At 38.8% G+C, this 18,456-nt stretch overlaps 2 protein-coding genes across 5 annotated transcripts; one reads left to right on the top strand and one right to left on the bottom strand.

Moving 5' to 3' along the window:
• Positions 1 to 5,495: 5,495 nt before the first annotated feature.
• PWP2 (periodic tryptophan protein 2) lies at positions 5,496 to 12,464 on the top strand. Of its 3 annotated transcripts, none has more exons than XM_010251699.3 (8): positions 5,496 to 6,819; positions 7,087 to 7,338; positions 7,416 to 7,508; positions 7,749 to 8,120; positions 9,508 to 9,852; positions 9,947 to 10,174; positions 10,292 to 10,493; positions 12,428 to 12,464. In XM_010251699.3, exons 1-7 carry the CDS (start codon positions 5,590 to 5,592, stop codon positions 10,460 to 10,462), a joined length of 2,691 nt encoding a protein of 896 aa, XP_010250001.1. In that variant the 5' UTR covers positions 5,496 to 5,589; the 3' UTR covers positions 10,463 to 10,493; positions 12,428 to 12,464. The 3 variants fall into 3 exon arrangements, with proteins under 3 accessions (XP_010250001.1, XP_010250002.1, XP_019052420.1); XM_010251700.3 differs by having other exon boundaries at positions 10,292 to 10,488; XM_019196875.2 differs by lacking the exon at positions 12,428 to 12,464 and having other exon boundaries at positions 10,292 to 10,705.
• Positions 12,465 to 15,232: 2,768 nt separating this feature from the next.
• LOC104592362 (uncharacterized) lies at positions 15,233 to 17,917 on the bottom strand. Of its 2 annotated transcripts, none has more exons than XM_088893309.1 (3): positions 17,693 to 17,917; positions 15,643 to 16,872; positions 15,233 to 15,505 (listed from the first exon to the last, which is right to left on the bottom strand). In XM_088893309.1, exon 2 carries the CDS (start codon positions 16,765 to 16,767, stop codon positions 15,703 to 15,705), a length of 1,065 nt encoding a protein of 354 aa, XP_088749435.1. In that variant the 5' UTR covers positions 16,768 to 16,872; positions 17,693 to 17,917; the 3' UTR covers positions 15,233 to 15,505; positions 15,643 to 15,702. The 2 variants fall into 2 exon arrangements, with proteins under 2 accessions (XP_088749435.1, XP_088749436.1); XM_088893310.1 differs by having other exon boundaries at positions 15,643 to 16,699; positions 17,693 to 17,916.
• Between the last annotated feature and the right edge of the window lie 539 nt (positions 17,918 to 18,456).

An 18,456-nucleotide genomic window follows, 5' to 3' on the forward strand; every position in this document is an offset into this window, starting at 1 on the left:
AAATATATATATATATATTTTAATAAATATTATATTATTTATATATTTTATATAATATATAAAATACACATTATGTATTTTATAAAATATATAATGCTGAATCGGGCTGAGTCGGGCTAGCCCAGCCCAAAACACAATCGGGCTTCCTGTGTTAAGCCTGAGGTCAGGCCCGCGGGCCTAATTACATGACCAAGCCCGACCGGGGTGCGGGCCGGGCCATCAGGCTACCCGGCCCATGAACAGGTCTATCTTAGAGTACCCTTACTATTAGCTTTCCGTTACATGTGACATCACATGATTGATATATTTTTCAAAAATTCCTAAAATACCCTATCATCTAAGTCCACTTCATCTCCATCTCCCCCATTAAAATCTACCTTGTTCTCGAATAACCTTGGGAGCATGTGGTCGCCGATGGGGTTACGACACAAAGAAAGATAAAGGGGGGGAGAGAGAGAGATATTGGAGGGGAGAAGGGAGTGTCATTGCTTCGCTGCTAGGTCAATTGTTCTCAGTTTCAATTTTGTTGCTATACGCTTGATTATCAATCAAGTATATATGAATCATTTTCACACAAAGTAAACCTTTCATTGTCAAGACCCACATCTTCATGCTCCTTTTTATTTGATTTTATGAAAGGTAGATTTCTGTAGCAACCCGGTCTACTTAAGTTTTCATCACTCTCTCTAGCAGAAGCAAGTTTAGGAGACAATTCTAATTCAACAAAATCATTAACTTACATTGATATTGTATTTGTTGATGTGCATCATTAGATTGCTTTGAACGTGAATCAACTTAATTTGGAGACAAATCTTCATGCTAATTTTTATTTCATTTTATGGAGGTAGATTATGTAGCAACCTGGTCTACTTAAGTTTCCATCATTCTCTGTAGCAGAAGCAAGTTCATGAGACAAATCTAATTCAACAAAATCATTGACTTACACATTGATTTTGTATTTGTTAAGGTGCATCATTATATGTTTCAAACATGAATCAGCTGATTTTGGATCCGTAGGATCATACAAAAAATGGTTTTTAAAAACCGACCTGGAGACTGAACCGGTCAGGGGCCTGATTATCGGGTTGAATGGTCTGACTGTTTGAATCAAATAGTTAGCCCGTTTTGACAAAAAAAAATTACAAATAAAAAATGGTAAAAACTGTTCAAACGGTTAACCGCCTAGGTCAGCGGTTTGCTAACCAAAATCAACAATTTTTTGAGAAATCTCGGTTTTAGGGAAAAATGGAACCGGTCACCTAACCGGTTCCCAATTTTTTGGTCCGACCGTCTGGTCCAGTTTGGTTTTGAAAACCATGATACAAAACATAAACCCTTAGTCTCAATATTGCAACCTCAAAGAACTAAAAGGAGGCAGACCTCAAAGAAGCTCCCCCATAGAAAAATCAAGAGGAAGGTTTCTTCATGCAAAGAATAGAACTACAATTGGGCATGCGGTTTAGCAAACACTATCATATCATTACTTCTTCCTCTGTCTTCGTCTGTCGACTACTAGTGCAAGGGCCGACGCAATCTCAGCTGCAGCATAAAGGATGCCATGTCCTTCCTCTTGATACTCGAAGATCCACCTAAATGAATGTTTCTCCTTGAATTCCAATTCTTAGTGCCAAAAGTTTGGCGATTCCAGTGGTTCACTTATGGCATCGGGGAAGACAACGAGAGGGAGAGGGAAGAGGAAGATTTCAACAAAGTCGTCGGATTTGGGTGAACCAGTTATAGCAACATTTGAAATTGGTCAATGGATCTGGTGTGCTATTTTGACCTCAGATTGACGATGGATCACCTGAAGCTCCTCACTTTAGAGTTTAGAGGCACAGGGGAAAGAAAACAAGAGATGGGTGAGATGAACAATACTCTTGGTGCACGTTGAATCAGTTATGGAGTGCATTTTCTTTTTCTTGTGTGCATTAAACATAAAGGCCCCGTTCGCTTTTCAGTAAGTTACTTACCCAAGTAAATGCAATTACATGGGTTACCTGGGTAAGCGCATTTACCCATGTTCTTTTATTTCCTAGGTAAATAAGGCAATGACCATTTTAGCCATAGAAACTCATTATTAAAAGAAGGCATTTTTGTCCCATTAAAGTTTTGACAACTTCCCCCCTATGTAGGAAAGTTATTTACCCATCTAAGAATGGGAATCACTTTTTTGGGTAAGTGGTACATAGGAAAATAAACTTTCCCTCGTCCCCACATAAAGCCAAAAAAGGAACATGAGATTCTTGATCAATGGGAACTAAAATCCCATTAACCAACTTTCCCCCCTCTTAAAATCCAAAAAAAGAACGCCCCCAAAGATTTTTTTGAAGGTTGAAGCCCTGCAAGCCTGAAAGTTGTGTTGACCACTAGTGACAATTGCACTTAAATCTAAAGCATTGTAATATAAGAACAGAATTGTGTTCTCCCTGTCTCCGCTCTCTTTTGTTCTACCATCCAATAGTGATGGCTGCGCTGTTGGTACACATTTCCTCCCTCCCTCTACCTGCTCTCTCTTTCTCTCTCTCTCTCTCTATCTATCTATATATATATATATATATATATATATATATATATATATATATATATATATATATATTATATATCATGGTTTATTTTGAAAATTGAATGAAAATAATGGATAAAATAGTCATTTTAGTATCTCTGTCAACGGATGTTAATGGCAAGGAGATCTTAAACAATTGTTAGAAAACTTAGGAATACTCTAAGACAACATGTAAACAGTAAGAAAAGAATTAGTGGTGCATCTCTCCGACAGTAAGGAATACTCTCATGCGGAAATCAAGAATTTGTTGTAGGCAAATTTTGTTCCTCTATGACACATACTATTGCTGATTTCTTAATGGTGCATCTCTCTCACTGCTTAGTCATTTGGATATCCATGAAGTGCAAAAAAGGTGCCCATGTTTTAGCCATAAAAGCACTTCACATACCTAGAATGTTCACTTGGACTATGGCACCTCATTTTATGTTTGAAACTTTGGTACTTTATTATATTGGGAGTTTATGAATGAATTGAGGCCCGTGCATGCTGCATCGGAGCCTACTTTGCCATAAAAAAATTATATGGATTATAAATTTTAGGTAAATGTTTTAAACATCATCTTTCTTGTTTTATGACAAATGTTTTTTAGACCTTCCATGTACTTCAATTTCTATATATTTCTCCCTAGAGAATTTATACAAATAGGCTCATTTTGTTCGTTTAATGTTATGAACCAATAAAAGACCATGATATCATGCTTCCAAACACTTTAAAATTCCTAACATGCTAACATATGATAATATTGGAGTTAGAGGCGTAAATTGGGATGTACCGCTTGCTGCTCTGTCCAATACACAACACGGTACGGCCCATGGGCCCGCAATGGGCCGGGTGCAGTCCATATGAGAAAACTAGCCGTTGGGGCCCTTGGGACCCCCCAAATGACTAGTGTTAGTTTTTTAGGGGGGTTTATATAAATGCCCCCTCAATCAACAACTATAAGCTTAAAAATAGTCATATAAGGGATTATTTATGTATTTTGTCTTTAAGGGAATAGAAAGACAATAATGCCTTTTCAACAGATATATCCTATAATATAACAGTTAGTTTGAGATTTTGGGGCATTTAGATAAAGTGATAAATAACTTTACAATGACCAAAGTACCCACCCCAACAATTTAAAAACGACTAGTTTTTAGAGTATTTTGGGTAATTAAATTATTTTCAATTTATATAAATAACCTTATCCTTCACCATTCTCATCACACTAATTCAACAATTCTCATACTCTCTCAGTCTCTCATCTCATATTGTCATATGCTTAGCAATTTAGGAGCTTTTGGCCTTTGAGGCTTCAATAGTTCAAATCAAGTTTAGATTTTGAATTGGTAATCTGACTATCCGGGTAAGTGTAGTTAAATTAATTTTATTTATTTTTTAGAATTAAAAAAACATCGGGTCTTCCTCCTGAAACAAATTCCTCAATGGTAAGTTCACTAGCCCGATTATAAAGTATTTAAAGTAGAGGAGGTTGCCAAAAATGTAGGATTGACTTTGCCAAAAAAGGTCGGGAAGGGAAAAAGAGTTGTTTGTCAAAAATGTATGATTGACTTTAGCTTCAATAGCAATGGTGGTATTGGCCACTTGAGCAAACATTTGCCCTTCCATGAGAAACAATAAAAAGACATATACTTTAAAGATTTGTTGGATGTTGAAGTTAAATTACAAGACAAAGGAGGGCATGACACTACTACACTTGATGAAGCAAATGATTAAAGTCAAGGATATGGAGTGTTTTTTTTTCAATTTTATTTAAATTATTTGTTTTTTTTCAACAATGTATTTTTTATTTTCATTTTGTATTTTCTATATTTTAAATAAAATAAAATTCCTATTTTTTTTCCAATTTGTTGTCTATTTTGTATTTTGGTAAGTTTTTTTTTCATTTATTTGTTAGATTTTTTATTTTTTCAATTTGTTTTCAAAGGAAAATTAAGTATTTTAGTTTTACTTAGAACAAAATAATAAAAAAAATCAAAATGTCAAAAAAAAAGTTTAGGATTTTTTGCCCCAATTCAGCCTAAGCCTACGATACAATCTATAGCCTACCCGGTCTAGACTTGTGGCATGGCACGGGCCTATACGGGCTTGGACCATGGGCCGTGCCAGGCCAACCCCCTAAATTATCCCAATGGAGGGAGGTACGGCCGGTCTTGGTCCCGTGTATCGACATGACATGGTTTTGCTCTTTGCACAGGTTGTGATGACCTAGCACGGGTGACCCTAAGGTTGTGTTTAGTTGTAATGTAAATCTATTTGAACTGATGTAGAACTATGGTAGTGCAAACTACAAAGTATTTGGGTGTAAATATATGGTTTATTTTTGTTTCAAATTTTACCTTGTTTTGTTTGATTGCATTACAAATGAAGTAAAATAAGACATGAAACAAAAGGCCCCGTTTGGCGCGTCTTTCTAGGTGGGTTATCGATAGTTTAAAAGCTTAGCGGTCTACGTTTTGGTCTTTTCCTATTTGGTTGGGAAAAGATCTAACTGCCAAAAAATGCCACTCAAAAAGACATACGAAGCCCATTTTGGGCTATTCAAGAAGCTCCAAATAGAGTTTTTTGACTTTTTTCATCGCGTCTTCACATGAAAATATGCGTCTTAACCAAGCAGTCTTTAGGCTATTAAGATCTTAATGCAAAATCTCACATCATCTTTTGTTTGCTAGATCTATTGGAAGATCTTTCAAAGAAGACTTGTCAAACAGCACCTAAATTAACACCCAAAACAAAATTAAACCAAAATTTGCATACTTTTCATTTGCACTCACATGCATTTGTACTAGTGCAAATAAGCGTGCACTGACCAAATGCAGCCTAAAAGGGTTTGTGTCGGGTGACTCGGGTCGCCTGGAGCTAATGGGTCGGTTCAACTTCCCCCGCAAAACCGCGCGATCAGAGAGCTCTTCGTTTTAGGGTTTAAAAGTGAACCAGAACGGTCAGGGTTTAGGGTTTAGTTTACAAAACATCTTCTTCGTTCTTCACCGGTTTGCAGGAGTGTCAAAGCTCAGAACATCGAAGCCATGAATTTCCGATTTCAGAACCTTCTTGGCGCTCCTTATAGAGGAGGAAATGTAGTTGTTTCCGGCAACTCTCTACTTATCTCTCCCGTCGGCAATCGAATATCGGTCACCGACCTGATAAAGTCCGAAACATTCACTCTACCCTGTGAGAGTTCCTCCAACATTTCCCGAATTGCTGTCTCTTCCGACGGTAACTTTCTTATATCCGTTGACGAAAATCTTAGATGTCTATTCATCAATTTACGTCGTCGAGTCATTCTTCATCGTATGTCGTTTAAGAAGCCTGTCTCTGCAATCAAGTTCAGCCCCGATGGGGAGTTGATTGCGTTCGGTGTCGGTAAATTGCTCCAGATATGGCGGTCTCCTGGGTTCCGTAAGGAGTTCTTTCCGTTTCAGTTAATTCGAACTTTTGCCGATTGTGATGCCACAGTTACGTCATTAGATTGGAGCCCGGATTCGAACTATATTCTTGCTGGTTCAAAGGATTTGACGGTGAGACTATTCTGTTTGAAGAAATTGAATGTGTTTAATAAGCCATTTTTGTTTTTAGGGCACAGGGATGCCATAACTGGTGCTTTCTTCTGCATTGATAAGAAGTTGAATAAGGTTTCTAGGGTTTATACAATCTCACGTGATTGCGCGTTATTCAGCTGGACTTACAATGACAATGAAGAGAAAACTGACGATTTAAAGGGGGAAGTTTCTGATCCTCCTTCTCCGGGCACACCAGAGCTAAGACCTCAGGGAGACGCGAACAGTGATTTGGTGAGCTTTCCCAATGGCAATATTAAGAAAAGGAAGAATATTGATGATCATGCCGACAATTTAGATGAAGAACGCGGATTTCTTCATAGAGGGAAGTGGGAGTTGTCCAAGAAAGACTATTTTACTCAGGCATCAGCAAAATTGACAGCCTGCGATTATCATAGAGGTCTTGATCTCGTAGTTGTGGGGTTCTCTAATGGCGTTTTTGGGCTTTATCAGATGCCTGATTTTGTATGCGTTCATTTGCTTTCGATATCAAGGGAGAAGATCTCAACTGCTGTTTTTAACGAGCTTGGGAATTGGTTGACATTTGGGTGTGCAAAACTTGGACAGCTGCTTGTGTGGGAGTGGCGATCGGAGAGTTATATTTTGAAACAGCAGGGTCACTACTTTGATGTTAATTGCCTTGCTTATTCACCTGATTCACAACTTTTGGCCACTGGAGCGGATGATAACAAAATAAAGGTGAATGATAATATAAGTGAAACTCATGGTATTCTCATTGTCATTTATTTGTTATCTGATGCTAATCCTCCATATGCAATTATACTTATATTTTGCACAATAATATATACCTGCATGCATGCATAACATGTATAGTCAAGGTTTAGAAGGCTGAGTGAATTGGTTGGATTTCTGTGACACATGTTTACCTTTCCTCCTGTATTTATATGTATGTTCATCAGTTTGTATGTGAGCTTGGTCAGCAGATTTATTGCTTCCTTGCACCAGGTATGGACAGTTTCATCAGGTGCTTGTTTTGTAACCTTCTCTGAGCATACTAATGCAGTCACAGCAGTACACTTTATGGCTGGTAACCATTGTCTACTTAGTGCATCTCTGGATGGTACTGTTCGAGCTTGGGACTTGTTCCGCTACCGAAACTTCAGGACATTTACCACTCCATCTTCTAGGCAGTTTGTCTCCTTGGCATCAGATCAGAGTGGTGAAGTTATTTGTGCTGGAACTCTAGATTCTTTTGAGGTATTTACTTTCCTTTATTGATATTTAAGGCAGCTCTGCATTCTTATTCCTGACAGAGTTTGTTGTTAAATTTATAGATCTTTGTTTGGTCAATGAAGACTGGCCGATTGTTGGATGTCCTTAGTGGTCATGAAGGGCCGGTTCATGGTTTGATGTTTTCGCCTACAAATGTAAGTGCATCTAAGTCTAGTTATGTCAGGTTGTCATAATGTTTCCTTACATTCAGTTATGTTGCTTTGCTGTGACTCTAGATTAGTCACAGGATTATGTGAAGCCAATCCAAGTGTACCATTCCCATGTTAATGGGAGATTTTACTTACTAGTAGGCAGAAATAACTTTTTCGTTGTTGCTTCTTCTTATGTGATGTAATGCTTAACATTTTAACAAGATATTCTGCTTCTTCCTGTAGGCTATATTGGCTTCATCTTCATGGGACAAAACTGTTCGATTGTGGGATGTTTTTGATGGAAAAGGTGCTGTTGAGTCATTTCCTCACACACATGATGTTCTCACACTAGTTTACCGTCCTGATGGAAAGCAATTAGCTTGCAGCACATTAGATGGTCAAATCCATTTCTGGGATCCTATAGATGGCGTATTAATGTATACAATTGAGGGTCGTAGGGACATTGCAGGTGGGCGACTCATGACTGATCGAAGATCAGCAGCTAACTCAACTTCAGGGAAGTTTTTTACCAGTTTGTGTTATTCTGCTGATGGGAGTTACATTTTAGCTGGAGGGAGTAGCAAATACATTTGTATGTATGATGTTGCCGACCAGGTTAGCTCCCATGCCTTTTTACCATTCAGGATGCATTTCTTTATATGTTTTTTGTGCATCTATAGTTGATTATGAGGGTGTGGTGATGTGGAACCCTTTTGACTCTGAGTGGACCTGGCATCCAGAAGCCTTCCTAGGTTGATTATTTCATTAACTGCATTTTCGCGGATGGTCGAATCAACATATTTAACAATAGAAGCTAGTGAATTGTTGCCCTAAGGTTGAACTGGTGAACCGGTGAATCAAAAAGATATCTGGCTCCCATTTTATTTGACAGTTTTTGCAGATTGAATAATTGAACTGTCAGTTAAACAATAACAAAACAATAGAAAAAATGTTACCCCCAGGTTCATAGGAGGGTAATGTCATACTGTGAAGATGAGTTGATAACTTGACAAATGCATGTGGATATCCTATTGCAGTTCTATCCTGTCATTTCCATCCATTGGGAAAGTGATTCAAGAGCAACCTTTTTGTCAAGAGATTTGTTTACAGTTTGATGGCATCTTGCTTGGCACCCATCACCCATGGGTCTTGTGGTGTATGGGAATTCCTGATAAGCAGTAGGTAGGCCTTGTGGGCAGGATTTGATGGGGGAAGGGTTTTGGGAGGCGTCCATGGTAACTGTTGTAGGAAAACATTTTTTAGGTAATGGCAGAGGTTGGGTCCATATCCAGTCCATCCTCTCAGGACCCCAGATAGCTGAGACCAACATTGGGTAATGCATTAATGGCCTTTTTTATGCACATCCGGAGATTTGAACTCCAGTAAATAGTCTAATTGGGTCTGGAGTAAACAGGGGGTGGATGTAGAGCAGATCTTCATTGTCTTAAATACATGTATAGCTTATTTCTTTGTACTTCTATTTATACAATTGAACAAAGTTAAAAAAGAAGTAAATCCTGTTTAAAGAGAAAAAAAGCATGCCATGCCACATGTGAGGCAACAAGTTGGTTATTGAGGTAACAACCTTTGATATATTCCTTTTTTTAGCCTAGAAATCACTGATGGTAGCTTTAGAGGTGGGAGGGCCAAGGAGGGGATCATAAAAAAAAACCTGGAGCTGCTATGGCAGCAGTTTCAAAAAGTAAAAAAAAATCACTTAGCAATAGATATAGACAGATTGGCAAAAAGAGAGAAAGGTTAACACTTAACAATGATAATCTGTGTTCTTGCTGATGTACTTACATGCACTGATTGCATGTGACTGGTTCTTGTACTACTGTTTTGGATATCATGTTAATGAAGCCGACTATAATGGATGATTTCTACTGTTTTTCCTTTTATTCTCTTGCTCGTGAGATTTCAGATTCCTATACGAAAAATGCTTGTGTCTACTACAGTATTTGTCAACTAAGACGTTCGGTTATTCCATTTTATATAATAGGTATTGCTGAGAAGGTTTCAGATAACACATAATCTCTCTCTGGATGGAGTTTTAGACTTTTTAAACTCCAAAAAAATGACAGAAGCTGGTCCTTTGGATCTGATTGATGATGAGAATAGTGATGTAGAGGAGGGCATTGACCAACAAACCCGAGCAAAGTTGGGGTATGATTTACCGGGATCCATGCCAAACCGTGGAAGGACAGTTATTCGAACAAAATGCTTGAGGATAGCACCAACCGGCAGGTGTTGGGCAGCAGCAACAACAGAGGGAGTCCTGGTGTATTCTATAGATGAATCTTTTGTCTTTGATCCAACTGACCTTGATATTGATGTCACACCAGAGGTATCTATCTTTTCTGTTTGGCATTTCATGAGCTTCTGAATGTGCTTTTTTTGTATTTGTGCTTTTACCTTAATGTTCTCTTTATTGTAAACAGGCAGTTGATGAGGCTCTTAATGAAGATCAACCTGCGAGAGCGCTATTGCTTAGCCTTCGTCTAAATGAAGATGCTCTTATTAAGAAATGCATTCTTTCTGTGAATCCAGTTGATATACTAGCTGTTGTTTCTTCAATCCCATTCAGATATTTGCAGAGGCTAATTGAGGCAATTGCAGATCATATGGAAAACTCTCGACATTTGGAGCTTATTCTTAAATGGTGGCAGGTCTGTTTATGGCTGTGGTTTTGGGACTTTCTGCCATTTGTGTTAGACATGGTAGTTTACACTGCACGCGTGCTATATCTATATAAAAAAAATCTCATCAGCTTCTTTGTGCCACAGGAACTCTGCAAAGCCCATGGTCACCATATTCAACAGAATTCCAGAAGCCTGCGCCCGTCTCTAAGATCCTTGGAAAAGGCAATTATTAGGTCACATCAGGATCTGGCAGAAGCTTGTTCTTCAAATGAGTATACTCTTCAATACATATGCTCAACAGGTGCTAAGAGTTGATGCTGGCCTTTCAAATTGTTAGACATGTATGGTAAGATTTGTGGAAAATACTGTAATGTCTACACTATTCATTATGTTATGTGGATCTTATGGTGTAAGATTCATGTATTTTCTTCTTTGTTTAGTGATTGATTCCTTGGCTTTTATTCAGTTATTGTTTTCAATGTTACACTTCCGTGTTTATTTTTACCATTGTATTAGTAAATCATCTGTTAATAATTTAAAGCTAAAGTGTCTATACAAGTCCGTTTGTTATGCAGTAATTTGCAGTGTCAGTGTGTCACTTCATAGTTTTCCTCTTCCAAGGCAATCTGGACACTGCAAACTTCCTATTTTATTTTATTAGAACAAAATACAAATAGGCTGAGGACTTGAAACAGTAGTTGAATATTATGTCCATTCAATGCTTGCTGGAAAACTCTTGTGGTTGCAAGAAGGTTTACGAGTGGACGAAACACCAGGTTCCTCAAGATTCTTTTTTGCTTTTTGTTTAAAAAATGCTTCTAATGGTAAATTGTTAATTGTAGAATATTTATTAAAATAAAACTACAGAAAAGATTTAGAGGATGAGAGATGTGATGATGGAATACCCTAACAAAAAGTGTTATTAAAGCTCAGTTTGGAAGGAGTACAAATATAAATATGTACAGTGCAGATACATACAAAATAATACAAAATACAAGTTTTTGTACTCTACATATTTGTATTTGTACTCCTTCCAAACTGAGCCTAAATACATACAAAATACAAGGTTTTGCACTCTACATATTTGTATTTGTACTAATATCCTTCACAAACCAGGCTGTATAAGGACTAAAAATCCAGTCTAGAATAAAAAAATCTAGTACTTGACACATAACCTCCTTGTTGATATTTTCTTGCCCTAAAGGTTCTTCCATCTATCTCCCTGTAGATATCTAAAAAAGAACATAAAATGATGCATTCTAAAATATTTTTGCCTTGAGACCCTCATAGAAGGTGGGCCAACCAGAGATATTTTCAGGGTGTCCATGCGTGAATGTACTCCACCCAGAAAATTCATCAATTTATTTCATTCCTAAATACACTGTGAAAGGGATGCCTTAAAATATATTCTTTTTGCCTTGCAACCCTGCAGAACAGGTGGGCCATCTCGAAAAGTTACCTTGATGATGTTAAAGTATCCTTCCAAAAGTTTAGAAGCAAATGAAAAGTCCAAACCTTTTGAAATGGATAAAACTGTGACTATATTTGCATGGAACTTTGGTGGCACACTTAATCTAGCTAATTTCTTTGCAACAGATATTAGTATGCTAGTTTTTTTATAGTAAATACAAAAGAATTTATTTTTTAAGAAAGGAAAAGATGTAGTGATTACAACCCGAGGCACTACCAAGACAATAAGCAAAGAATCATACCATTCTGCACATCTATGGTACCCCACCCTATAATCCACCACCAAAAACAGCAAATTAGAAGTACCACCACATGCCCCTACTAGTTGCCTTCTGCAGATTGTAAGGTTGTTCTAGCATTGCCGGGTGCCTTCTGGCAAAAGGTTTCTCCTGCAAACTATGATTAGGTTTTCCAATTTTAAGTTGAACAAGAAGTAGATTAAGTATTGGCAAACCTTTTCAAGGATTTCCAGGATTCGTAATTTCACTTATGTTGAATAGTTCACTCTGGGCTAAAACTGACTTGTCATTTGGTTGTCATCATGCATTCAGTGTCAAACAATGTTGGTTTGATATTCTGGTAATCTGATGACCTGACTTCACAGTGTGCACATTAAAATTCCAGTTAAATTTGCAGTTAGACCATGCACCTCATACACATGGAATTGGTATCCCTCCACCACAAAGAGATAATAAAGGAAAAGGGGGAGGGGTCTTCATTATCAATAAGCCACGGAAGCTTTATCTATTGCATGTGTTCTACTAGAGGTACATATTCTACTAATAATGCTTTGTGATACATGATTTGCAGTTTTGCACTATGCATTTTGTTGCTTCTGGATACCACCTTTTGGGCATTGCATTTTAGGCTGGTTGCCTATCCGGCTATCCCTAATCTGGGTCATTTGCAAGAACAGAACTATACTTTCATCTGATCTATATTTTCCCACTTGAGAAATGCCATTTTATTCTGGTTCTTCCAATTTTTCAAATGGGCCCAAGTTCTGACAGAAGATGGGGGGAGACCCTGGATTTTAGAAGTTATATTTGATATACTGGATTTACAGAGTTAAAGATGTTAGAAAACTTACGGTGAGCTGAAGGGTACTTGGGAGGTGACCAATACTGAGGTGGTCGAGTTGTCGATTGTGCTGCTAAGCTCTTATTGGTGGCCTTGTGTACTTTATGACTGAGTTTTCTGCTTGGGAGTCATCCTTGTTGAGAACAACACTCCCCATTTTGATAAGTGCAACATCTATTGATGGCCAGCTATTCAATTTTGATTACATTTCTGAAATTGACAGAGGGTGCATAGAAATCTGAATGAAAGGCAATTTTCCCCGTTTGTAAAAGGTTGTTTTCTAGTGTTAGCTTTCCTGAATTTTGATCTTGTTTTCTGTAATAACTTAACAAAGCCTTATTATCCCAGTCATCTGGTTGGTGTTTTTTTTTTTTTTGTATTTTTTCCTGAAGTAATTATTTCCATGATCCATAATTTGTACGATAGGCATGATTTTAATCCAATGTACTTTATCATCCATAATTAGATTGTTTCCATAATCTAATTTGTACGATAGGAGGCAACGCGAAGGCAATGCCGTGACATTACACAACCACACTAAAAAACACAGAAACTGGATGACTGTCTGCAGCAAGCTCATGGTTGAAAGATCATGCCAAGTAAAAAAAGGTCCAACAATTCAAAGAAACTGTCCAAGTGTCCATTACTCTTATAATACCCTCAATCCGTGAGGAATTCCTTTTTGCTCTTCTTGGGTACGGGGAGTAAAACAAAATGCAGAATGCTCTGTTGTAAGCTCGAAATAACTCGTTATGAGTCCTCTCAACCCTGGTTATTGAGGAGTCCATATGTGATCCTTGAAGGAATGGAGTGGATGACAATCCATATCCAGCATTGCAAAACATGGCCACGTATTATGAAGTTAAAGGTTCCTATTCTCTAATGGTTTTTAATCCATCGGCAGAACTCAGAAGTATCGTTTCTCTCCCTAAGGAGTAAGGAGCAAATGTTCATTAGTCTCAGTTTGGGAGGAGTATAAAATACAAGTGTTTAGAGTGAAACTTTGTATTTTGTATGTATTTACACCGTACATATTTGTATTTATACACCCTCCAAACTGAGCCTTGGAAAGTGTACAATTACAAATATGTATAGTGCAAATTAAAAATAACAGTATACATATATTTGCACCGTACATATTTGTATTTACACTCTTTCCAAACTGAGCTAAATGATAGCCGAGTTAGGAGCTGGGACCCGGATGACGAGGATTAGGCCTACAAAGACCACAAGTGTGTAACTCCTCGTATACATCCATGAGAAGACTAAGCCGTGGTGGGATTCTCTGAACACATGGAGCTTGTATCAATCAAGAATCAATGGGTTGAGACTTGAGAGGACTCGAATTTTGTTTTATTTTCTGCTGAGGATCAGGGGCGAGAATCCTCGTTTCCGTTCAAACATGGAGACGGGTGCTAAAAGAACAAGAAAGTAGTAAAAATTTCAGGGAATTGCAACTGCAAATCTTTCCATGTTTACGAAGAAGTAATAAAAGAAAAGCTCTTTCGGTGACTCTAAAATATCAAGCAGGAGTTCGAAATATAATATCAATGGCATATTTAAGCATAGCAGTCCAGGATGTTGTAGCAAATATGCAAGAGCATCTGGCTCGGGTCCATATACTATATTTATTACATACCCACGATAATAATAATTGGAGTCTGGGCCCCCATCAACCACTGTCTGGGTGGCTCTGGGTCTGTCCAAGAGTTACTGCTTCTACGATATGCATTTTTGGACGGTGGTCAGAACTCAGAGGTTCTACTACTCCATGTGATAAGACATCTTTTAACATATTATTGCCTTTTTGGTGGTTGGCGTGTTGTCCCTCCCTAAGGTTATGTAGGCCCTGGACGGCAATTACCAGTCCTCTGTCGCCACTCGCCACATTCAATTCCATCCCATGTGTGTTCTCAGCTGTACAATGCATCCCACCAAAAAAATGCTTGTAAGTTGTAACCTTGTTTGTAACGGGCTAAAACGCTGTTAATACAATCTCGATTGGATGAGGATGTATGTTGTAACTTGTGAACCTTTTCTGTGTTCAAAACGTTTTGGAAAAAGACCTTGACAAAATGTAAGTGTTGTATCGTGTAGGGAAAAAGAATATAGATATTAGTCTGCATATGTTACCCAACATTCCATAACTATGCATGGTGGGGTGGGATTGGGATAGTTAATTATCAACTAATAGTTTGTTACCTGTGGGATTGGCAACAGGAGGCTTGTTCAATAACTGTCCTTTGGGACTACAACTTGAATACTTGATAAAACTCATGTCTTACTCTTAGCCTTGACCCCAAGATCCCAATTGATATTTGTTAACGACGACATCTCCATTGCTTTTTGGTAATGTCCCCCCCCCCCCCAGTTACTCAGGTTGCAATTATTCTCAAACACCCTCTGATGCCGTTTAAATAGGACAAGGGGCTCACTGTCCAGTACAGAGAGTTAATGCCCACCTCTCAGAAACAATCCATACATTTTCAATGGCAACAAGAGAAAGAGAGAGAAACAGAAACAGAAACAGAAACAGAAACAGAATTCGGCAATGCCTTGGCCAACATCTAAATGGATTATGAAATATTTGAAGAAAAACACAATTGATGGTAAGAAATAAATTTCAGACTCAGAGATTCAGGTTTTTTCTCTATTTCCGTTGCTAATCTTTTTTGTCTATAATATCACATCACTAAAACCCTTCAAGCCAGAACAGTTTCAGCACTCTGCTGAGCAGTCTCCGTACTCAAAGTGAGAGTTGAGAAAGTTAGCTTTGATTGCTTCCTCCCGACCTCCCTCCCCCTTCCCCTGAAATGCCAACATATATTCAATAAAAAATTTGCACTTTGTAAACATGAAACAGTCAAACAAGGCAACGACGATCGACGTGAGAGGAAATAGGATATTCCAGGGGGTAAAAAGCATCGAGTGAGGTGTCACCTCACCTTTGAAACAACCCAGACCAGCTGACGAGCAAAAACACATAGGAATGAGGCTGTTCACTTTCATGGCTCGTTATCTGGTGATGTCCGTCGTCGTCGTCGTCGCCACAGAAGCGACACACTCTCCAATGACTCGATGTCACCCTCTGCGGTTGGAGACCCATTGTCTGTATCATAGCTCTCTCCCCACAGGGTTGTTCTCCGGCGGCTCCTTGGCTGCCCTCGAGCTCTTGAGGCACCAGACCAGCTGCTGTTACCGGCACTGGAACCATTCTGGACGCTGAAGAATAAGAACACGAGCAGCCTTCCTCCAAAAGGCAAAAAATCGTCATCCCCCATCCCCATCTCCTCCCCAAGTGCTGATCGAATCGTGCTGACCACATCCCCAAGGTCCCTTTGCCGTTCTAGCCTCCGCCAATCACGCTGTCTCTCGGGGTCCGCTTCTGATGGCCGCACAAGGGGGTGTACTAGTCTTGCATGCTTCCTGAGGTCTGTATACGTCCCACTGAAATCGCACGTCTCACACGAGCAACTCCTAGATTTTGCATTCATGAACCGGCGAGCAGCCTCCACAACAACCCACCCGTTTATTTTCCCGCGACACAGTGGGCACACAAGATTCGTACTCGATTCGCCCTCGCAGAACAAACTGGTGTCTTCGGGGTCAAGTTCTCCACCTGGTTGCTCTTGTATATCCATTGGAGCAACAGCCGAGGTCACTCTACCAGAGGCCGTGCTCGATTGAAGAGCCTCATTTTGTGTTGCTTCTGCTGATGGGGTCTGTGAAAATGCCTTGCGGAACTGGTCAAGACAGTTCGAGTGGCGATAACTTGTATCACACATGTAAGGGCGGCATCCCTTCTCATGGGAAGAACAGAGGAGGAGGACTGCGTTGTGGGGATGTTCCATGCAGACAGGGCATCTAGCTTCTTCCCACTCTTTCACATCCTCTAAGGATTCCGACGGCTGTTTGGATGAAGACCTAGCCTCTTCCCATTCTTTCACATCTTTCGCGGGCTCCGAATGGTTTTTGGATGAAGACCGCCTAGCGCGACTAGAGCTGCAAGGAAAAGGAGAAGCCCTAGATCTGTCAGAAGACAGCGAACGGTCTCTTCTCTCCTTCGGCATTCTGCCACTTTCAGATACGATCACCAAACACTAACTATACAGAATGTCACTCTTTTAATCTCAGAAGAAGCAGCAGCAACAGCGGCAAATTGAAATCTTGAATTTCTATAACATCATATCAACACAAAAAGCAGTTCTTTAAGTATTCGTTTACTAAAGACTAAACGCCCAAAAAACCACAAGTAAAGCAGATAATACTAAGCGAATCTGATATCCCAACACATCACAATCGCATTCAATTTGAATCTAAAACATACAAAGGAAATTAAAGAGAAAACCCATCATCTTTATAAAATATTAAGGAGGTCTGGGGTAAATACGAGAATACAAGAGAGAAAAAAATTCCCCCGATTGAGAATAGAAGTGAATCCACGACTAGTCAAACAATTATAAGAAAAACGAATTAAAATCCACAGAAGATGGTGGGTGGAACAAGAATTGAAGACTCAAAATTTAAAAGTCAAACTAACAAAAGTATATTTATTGGGTGGAGCTTTCATATAGTTCCTCAAATTAAAGAGGCTGAAAGATCAACACCACTGTAACCGTGTAACGAAGCTTCCCTTTTCTTTTTAGTTTTTTCTTTCTCCTTTTCCAAGTGAGAGTATGAAATAAAGAAAAGAAAGGCGTCACATCAAATTCCCAACCATGTACACCAATCGCATACATCTCGAAACAACAAACCAATTGCGAAACCCCGATCACAAACAACAACAAGATCCGAATTTCTTCCTTTGCAATACAAGGTACCATCCTCAAACACGAAACCCTAATCAGACACGGGAAACGAACGGAAACACCCAACACCAAACCCCAGAAAAAAGCAATCCGAGACTAGAACGACCGACGGAAAGCAGAAATCCACCGGATCCCACCGGATCCAAACCATAAACGGGGACTAAAGTATTCTGTACATAGGGTTTACCAGAGCCTTCAATGATCCGGAAACGATTGGATAATTAGATCCGTTGTCCGTCAAAGGCAATCGCTTTCATTTGCTGGGATTGAGTTGACACAGTCGGAAGCAGCTTCGAGCAGGTTAAGGAAGAAGATAGTAGTTCCTTTTAGGGCTCCTTCCCCTGAGGAAGGAGAAGAAGACGACGACGCTTGAGAGAAGAGAGGAGAGGAGAGGGAGAGAGAGTATTAAGAGAGAAAGGAAAAGAAATTATGTGGTATATTTATAAGGCATCTCTATGCTGACGTGGATGGCTCGGCTTCTCACATGCGGTGTTGAGGAGTGAGAGTCTCAACAAACTTTATGAATTTTATTTAATTTTAAGTCGGCGGTAAATATTTTTTTTTTTTGGAAAAAAGCCGGCTTCCCTAGTTTAAAATTACCAAAATAACTTTATCATCGAAAAGTATTTAAACAGAATAACATGGTAAAAGGTTACAAATCAAACCTGAGGTGAGGGCAAAACGGACAGTCAAGAGAATAAAATCTTTTTTTTGGACTTTTTGGGGTGGCCTATGGATTCCATCAAATGGAGTTGGATGTTAATCGAGTTCGAAGGGTAAGTTTTTTTTATTAATTATTTATAACTCGGATTAATCAATAAAATTAATTAGTGAGTTTGATTCGATTAAAAAATATAAAATATAAGAATATATTTTTTTGGCTGAATTCGAATTGATGGAATATTAGTTATTTTGAAAGGTAGTGGAATATTACTAGCGCTAACCCGTGCA

The sequence above is a fragment of the Nelumbo nucifera genome, chromosome 8 (genome assembly GCF_055504915.1).
Source record: "Nelumbo nucifera cultivar China Antique chromosome 8, China Antique-T2T, whole genome shotgun sequence".
Classification (NCBI taxonomy): domain Eukaryota; kingdom Viridiplantae; phylum Streptophyta; class Magnoliopsida; order Proteales; family Nelumbonaceae; genus Nelumbo; species Nelumbo nucifera.